Genomic DNA, 8,142 nt, shown 5'->3' with positions numbered 1-8,142 from the left:
CCCCCTCTTATATAAAACACAATATAATATCTTATTATAATATAAGGGCATTATCGACTTTTCACACACGAAGTCACTAAAAACTGTTTTAAGGGAGGTTAAAGCAATAACCCGTGTATAATTTGTCTAAATCTTAGAGAAAATAGTGTTAGGTCTTTTAATTAAAGTATTTTTACCATTTCCCGAAAACTACCTGAATATTTTTAACTAGCTAGCTAGTAGGTTAGATTATTAAAACCCAAGCGCATAAATCACATAGCTAAATACTTTTAATAAACATTGATTTAATTAATTTTAACCAAATGATTTAATTCTCACGTAGGACTGATTTTGAAGGTTTATCATTTTGCTTTATGTAGTTGTTTTGAAGAGGAGCATATAAATACTGATCTGCATCAATAAAAAAATACAAGAGCCAAATCTCTCTCTCCTCACTCTCTCTTTTTTTCTCTCTCTACCATGGACAACAATAATCAGCCATTGTCACCAAACCATCTCCAAGGCCATGTGAGACCACCAAATAACTCTTCTGCTTCATCCTTCACTGATGGTGCCAATGACATACCACCTATTTCAGGAATTCAAGTTTTCTTCAGAGAATTCTTGGTTGAGTCCAGAAAGCTTTGGTACCTCGCCGCTCCGGCCATCTTCATATCCCTTGGTCAATACTCCCTGAATTTCGTCACTCAGATCTTCGCCGGCCACATTGGAACTCTCGAGCTGGCCGCTGTTTCCATCCAGAATTCCGTCATCTCCGGATTCTCTTTTGGTGTCATGGTATAAATTTTATACATGCATTTAGAATTTTTTTCTTTTTTTCTTTTTTGATTGACTATTGTGGTGTCGGGCCTCTTAAACCACTCCGCAATCTACCACAAGACATATGTAGTATTCTTGTCTCCTATATCTAAAAATTTCTCTATAAAAGTTGGTTGCAAGGGGATTTTAACTCCAATGTCATGTAAGTGAAAGTCTACCATCCTCTTCATGGCGTTGAAATTGCTGAATTTGTTTTTCAATAATTCGCAATATCAATTACAGTCGCGGTATAGATCGCGATTGCGGTGTAACTGATTTGGACAAAGTGGATTGCGGTGTAACTGATTTGGAACACAATCCCACAGCCTTGAAAAAGTCTATAGATGTTTTGTTTGTTTGTTTTTTTCCCCTCAAACTTGGACGAGCAATACAAACTATGGAACAGCAGCAGACTAACAAGGTTAACACTGTTTTGATATTTGGTCTGTTTTTGTTGATTAAGTTATTAGCACCGGGCACTATTCAGTGACCTGTTTGATAGAGCATCCAGTTTCCCGAGTAGATATACTCGAATCTCCATCTTATAGTTTGCGAGGATAAAAATAAATAAATAAATAAATAATTATTACAAGCTGCAGTGATATCCACTCATAAGGGATACAACCTATCCGTAACGAATGGCTATGTTGTTTCAGCAGGATTTGGGTTCTTGGGTGGGGGCTGCAGTTGGGCGTGTTTGTTTTCATTTTCGTCGAGTGATTTGTTGCCAGTATTTTTGTTTACTTTTGGTCCAACTTTGGACCAAATTGCTTTATTGTTTTCGGGTGCAAGACTACATGTTTTTTATTTATTTAAATAACGGTTCATCAGTTTTATCGGTCACGTGCAAGACAGAGCTAACACATGAAAAAAGAGTGTCAGAGCTTGCTAATACATTGATAACGCACAATTCTCTAATAATTTTAGTTTATGAGATCGAAAAATAACAATATAAAAATATTTGTGTCTATAAATATAGTGTCCAATATATATGGTAGTTAGTCACGCACGGTTTAAGGAATTCGGACAAAATCAGTGTAAATTGGCCGATACGAATCACGCATCAGATAATACGGCGAACCAAGATATATATATATATATATATATTATAGAATATACAAAAAAAAATAATCTCTTACTCGTCGGTAAGTAAAAAATTTATCTTCAGCAAATATGGTAACCTATGATTGTTATGTTTCCATGGTCGATGATGAAGAGATCTTATTATATGTAGATGTATTATTTTGTGAAATTAACTTAATATATGCATGGAATGTACAGTTGGGAATGGGGAGTGCACTAGAGACTCTATGTGGACAAGCGTTTGGAGCATCGCAAGTGGACATGCTTGGTGTCTACATGCAAAGGTCATGGATCATCCTCACCATCACAGCCTTTTTTATCATGTTCTTCTACATCTTCGCGGCCCAATGTCTGAAACTCATCGGGCAGACCAGTGAGATATCCGAGGCGGCTGGGGCTATGGCGCTGTGGATGATTCCGCAGCTGTACGCCTACGCGGCCAACTTTCCGATGGCCAAGTTCTTGCAGGCCCAAAGCAAGATGATGGTGATGGCCGTAATAACTGGAGTGGCTTTGGTTTTGCACATTTTCTTCAGCTGGCTGTTGATGCTGAAGTTGCGGTGGGGTATAGTGGGTGCAGCGGTGGTGCTTGACGCGTCGTGGTGGTTCATAGTGGTGGCTCAGCTCCTTTATATATTTAGTGGAGCCTGTGGTCGATCATGGTCATGGTTTTCGTGGAAAGCGTTTCAGAATCTGTTGGGATTTGTGAGGCTATCTCTTGCATCTGCAGTAATGCTTTGGTGAGACTTTGAGTAATGCTACTTAGACGGATTTCCTAAACCGAGTGTAGCTGACCAGATTTTTATTTATGCTCCTCAGTATAAGAAATAGGTCTAAGTAGTATTTTCCTTTCGATGAAAATTGAAACTTAACTAAAAAAACCTATATGAAAAGAAACACTTTTCACAAAAAATAAATTATATAAGGATGGCAAATTATCCCCAGGTACATTTAAATAGGGGTGGGACTAAAAAACCTATATGAAAAGAAACACTTTTCACAAAAAATAAATTATATAAGGATGGCAAATTATCCCCAGGTACATTTAAATAGGGGTGGGACTTTGGCGGATTTGTCCGCCTAAGGGATTAGTCCATACCAGACAAAATATAATATTCTTCTTCAATTTATTTCTAAATTTAAATTAACGCCAATTATTGGAGAATAATTTTACCTCAAACTTTTAAAACAACGGTGTTATAAATTAGGTAAATAAATGTCCTCCAGAGAACAAATCATCCAACCTTAACATGAATATATAAATTACATGTAGTTTTAAAAATATATAAATAATATGTATATTTTTTCTATATTTCTGATTATTCGAATAGTTCGACTAGTAAAGTCTTTGTCCAAATTTCAAAATAAGTTCTGATTCGAAGATTAAAACTCAATTTCCATCCTATGATCTCAAATACCTTACCACACTTGGAAATTTATGACGCATTTGGCTCACTCATATTCCACCGCTGTAAGAAGTAATCTTTATTTGGTGAGAGTAGGAGCAGAAATATAAAAAATATTTAAGTCATCTAAAAATGAGAGCATGAGCAAAAAAAATGCACGGAAGAATTCGAGAGCAGGAGGGCGCATAGGCCGTCTAGAAAAATTATGTAACTTTAGACTATGAGATATAAGTCATGTGTTACGTGAATTATAATTTTGCTTCAGATGTACCTACATGATGCTAACGGGCCGGGTTGAGTGGGCCTTGCCCGGCAGCATTGGACCATAATTGACTGGATCTGTGCCTCCCAGAATCTATAGTAAATGCCTACGATTTGGCCTTTTTTTTTTTTTTTTCTGAGCTTGTGGGATGGACTAGTGGGGGTCGAAGTGGAAAAGCCTTTTATTTCATATACTTATATATCATCATTCTTACACTTCTTTTTCTTGAAATGAATGAGATTCGTGGCATTAAATTCTCATTTTCATTCTACTATATTATACATCAATGTTTCTCTAATAATTACATTTTTGAAATTATTTTTATTATTATTATTTTTAGCCGAATTTTTGAGGTTATTTTTAATTACTTAGTTTTATGTTATTTTTGGTAAATCTAGTTATCTTTAACATTATGTGCAAAACTAGTCTATCCTTTATTGCGGCACGTCACAAGCCTACATTTTATGAGTCCATACTACTCTCGAAAGTGCCGTGGCGGTGTCGAACATGGGCTAGAAGTATCTTGAAATTTAAGTAATTTTTTTTTTTTTTTTTTTTGGGATACAGCTAGGACCCGGTATAGACGGAGTAATAACACATTTTTGATACTTTCAGGACATGATGGGATTGTTTTGTAATTATTATTCTTATTATTATTTTAAAAGGAATTGGATTTAATGTAATTTAAAATATAATAAGAGTAAATTAGAAAAATAATATAAAATTTAAGAAAATAAACAAAACAAACATTTAGTTCTAAGCTCCAATTAGTGATTTTATATATAATTAAATGGATAAAATGAGTAAAAACTATTATTCTATATATAATAGTTTTTTTTACGTGTTGATGCGATATCCGTGTTCTATTTATTAAAAAAAAAAAAAATTCCTGAGTGTTCATATAGTGTCATACACGTATCTTATGTCCATAACTCCATATTTGTATCCATGCTTCATATATTCTACTTAGATATATTTTTTCTTATTTTATCACTAGTCTCTCCCTCACAATTAAATTAGTAAACTTATCTTCTCTGGTAACTTTTAACATTCTCATTACATCTATGTGATTTTTTGTTTTTGTAAAACATCCAACACTATAATACCTATAGTTTTATATTGGTAGTATATATGTATGTGTGTGTGTGTGTGTCTATATATATATTACACTAAGTTTGTTACTTAAAACTTATATAAAAGGTATTTATATTTATGTTATGCTTTCTACATAAGTTTATTAAACGTAATATAATTAAAAAGAATTCAAATTTGATTTCTTCTCTAAGTCTAGGTTTATTTCTAACATTTTCGTATAAATATTGCACAGCTTAGAAGTGTGGTATTTTGTTGCACTAATGCTCTTTGCTGGATACATGAAGAATGCACGAATTTCAGTGGATGCTCTGTCTATATGGTGAGTACTCTGTGCTGGATTTCTTACTTGGAATATATATCTTTTCCTCCTCTTTTTTTTGGTTTAAAGTGCAAAAAAAGCCTGTTACATATACAAAATATGGGAAAACCCACTGATGTCTAAAAAAAAAACCTCTAAATTTTTCAAATTGAGCAAATAAGGGCATTTAAAAAAAAAAAAAAATTGAAATACCTAAAATGCCCATAAGACAAAACAAAAAAAAGAGTACTTTGAGATTTTTTTAAAAAAATTGGGACTGTCAACATATAATAGTGTGCAATTTGCACATATCTTGGAAATATTGAGGGGTTATGCTCCTACTAAACAGGAGGAGTGTATTGTGCACAATTTTTATGTAAGGGGTATTTCTTACACTTTACTTCGTTTTTGTTTTTGGTAAATACTCTTACACACACCCACAAATACTCGCTCGATCCAGGGGTGGGCTTGAGCCCACTCCAAATTTTTATTTTTATTTTTAATAGAGATAATTTTAGCCCAGTTCAAAAATAATAAAATTTAGTAGTACTAGTTCATCCCATAATAGATTCGCCTATCCCATTATGCATTTCTGGGTCCGCCTCACCTCGTATTTAAAGGGATAGAGGTTATTCCAGTTGGGCTATTGCCAAGTGGTGAAGTGTATAGGTTCGTCCCCTCTCGAATCCCTCACCTCGTATTTAAAGGGATAGAGGAGGTTATACCAGGGCTATTGGCCGAGTGGTGAAGTGTATAATGTTAATTTTGTGTAGAGAATTACTAATATTAGTATTTAAGTTGTTTGTGTTTTTCGAATGTTTGAAATTGCAGCATAAACATACAGTTTTGGGTAATGACTGTGGCACTTGGATGCAACGCAGCCATAAGGTTAAATCCAGAAACATAAGCTTCACATTATTACTACTCATAAACTAAAACGTGAATGAAAAATAAGAATTTTTTTTCTCAAATCTGACAAAAATATGTGCAGTGTAAGGGTGTCAAATGAATTAGGGGCGGTGCATCCAAGAACCGCAAAATTTTCAGTGGTGGTGGCAGTGGTTTCTGCATTTCTGATTGGTCTCGTCCCCTCCATCGCTCTTCTAATCAGTCGAAGAGTGTACCCTTCCTTGTTCTCCAACAATGCAGAGGTTCAAAAACTTGTGTATGAGCTCACACCATTGCTAGCAATTTGCATTGTCATTAACAGTGTTCAACCTGTTCTCTCTGGTAAGTATTAGCCCTTACTCTGTTGATATATCCTTTTGCTTTCTTCTATTATGTTTCTTGTTTGGGTAAATTGCACGGGCCTCTTATGAGGTTTGAACAAATTATACATGGGTAGACAGTTCAAAATTTATTATTTTAACCTTCCTAAAGATTTGGGAGTGTGCTTAATGACACCATATCATTTTCTTTCCAGCAAATATGTTAAACCAAATTTTATCATTTCCTAATATAAATGTAATTTAAAATATTATTATAATATAAGGACATTACTGACTTTTCACATTTAGAGTCACTTTCCGGCCACCAATAAATATATTTATGAGAGGTCAAAGTAGTAAACGTTAAATGGTGTACCGATGTGTAAGTTGCCCAAATCTCGAACCCTTTTTGTTTTGTTTGAAAATGTAATGTGGTGTTGTTGCAGGGGTGGCTATTGGAGGTGGATGGCAAGCTTTTGTTGCTTACGTAAATATTGTGTGCTACTATGTTTTTGGCATTCCTATGGGCCTCATAATGGGCTACAAACTCAAAATGGGTGTCAGGGTGATTCTTCTATACATATCAATATAATATTTTCTATAAGTCAGAATAAAGCATATATTAACAGAAGTACTTGTTATTTTAATTGATTATTTGGTCCTAGCATTGATTATTTATTTATTTTATTAATTTATTTCCAGGGGATTTGGTATGGCATGCTGATAGGAACAGTATTACAAACTAGTGTACTGCTCTGTATGGTTTACAGAACCAACTGGAATAAAGAGGTAGCAATTACATTCACATGGAGCCAAACCATGTCCATACTTTTCAATTTTTTTTAAATTTTAAATTTTTAAATATTATTGATTCTTATAAACCAATACATATTCCAATTAAGACTTTAATCTGGTTCAACATGCAGGCTTCTATTGCAGAAAAGAGAATAAAACAATGGGGCGGAGAACCGATCGTCAGAGAAAATGATGTGGAGAATTAATTAACTAAACACGATAATAATATGAAATTACAAGCACGAGTTTGCAGATGTTGAAAAAAATTCAATTGTAGAGAGGAGAAAGCAACAATTTTACCATTGCAACAAATTCAATGCCCACAAGAATTCTTTGTTGTGCGTTAAGGAAACTTATTACTCCAAATCCTTATTTGAAAATATATATATATATATATATATATATATATATATATATATATACTTATTGCTCCAAATATATATAGAGGTAATATTATTAGCCTGCTGATATCAACTCTATCATAACAAGGCTCAACTTAAGAATTTCTCATCTCCTAGAGGCATGAACTGTATGACCTTTTGAAATAGACTAATGTTTATGTGAATATTTGTGTTTTAGTGGGTATATTTAATAATGTCTATCTTGATTAAATTGTAAGCATGTAATGTATTATATATATAGTGGGAAAGCAATCCATTTTTATACTCTGTTTGAGGCATAGCCTAATCAATAAACAAGATTCATTGTGCATTTTAGTATTTTGGTGTGAATTTATTGGTTTTCTTTATTTGTAAAAATTTTACACCTACAATGCAGAGGTTCAAGAACTTTTGTATAGCACACACAATTGGTAGCAATTTGCATTATCATTAACAGTGTCTAACCTGTTCTCTCTTGTAACTATTAGTCCCTTACTCTGTTGATATATCCTTTTGCTTTCTTCTATTATGTTTTTTGTTTGGGTAAATTACACAGGCCTCTCACGAGATTTGAACAACAAATCACACATGGGTAGATCGTTTAAAGTTTATTACTTTGACCTTCCCAGAAATTTGGCTTGTGTGCTTTAGGACATCCTAACGTTTTCTTTCCCGCAAATATGTTGACCAAATTTTATAAAATGATAATTTTGCCCATCCCTTATATAAAATGTAATTTAAAATATTATTATAATATGAGGGCATTACTTAATTTTCACATTTAGAGTCACTCTCTAGCCACCAGCATATTTAAGCA

The 8,142-nt window shown here is 33.6% G+C and overlaps 1 protein-coding gene across 1 annotated transcript; it reads left to right on the top strand.

Moving 5' to 3' along the window:
• Positions 1 to 399: 399 nt before the first annotated feature.
• LOC132304287 (protein DETOXIFICATION 30-like) lies at positions 400 to 7,661 on the top strand. The gene is made up of 8 exons (XM_059801888.1): positions 400 to 777; positions 2,080 to 2,621; positions 4,877 to 4,963; positions 5,774 to 5,830; positions 5,934 to 6,172; positions 6,597 to 6,715; positions 6,853 to 6,939; positions 7,077 to 7,661. Exons 1-8 carry the CDS (start codon positions 460 to 462, stop codon positions 7,149 to 7,151), a joined length of 1,524 nt encoding a protein of 507 aa, XP_059657871.1. The 5' UTR covers positions 400 to 459; the 3' UTR covers positions 7,152 to 7,661.
• The last annotated feature ends 481 nt before the right edge of the window (positions 7,662 to 8,142 follow it).

This window comes from Cornus florida, unplaced genomic scaffold (genome assembly GCF_030987335.1).
Source record: "Cornus florida cultivar Cherokee Brave unplaced genomic scaffold, ASM3098733v1 CherokeeBrave_3.0.0_Hap2_Chr04, whole genome shotgun sequence".
NCBI lineage: Eukaryota > Viridiplantae > Streptophyta > Magnoliopsida > Cornales > Cornaceae > Cornus > Cornus florida.
The sequence above is the reverse complement of the archived record's forward strand: the minus strand, read 5'-3'. Positions and strand labels throughout refer to the sequence as shown.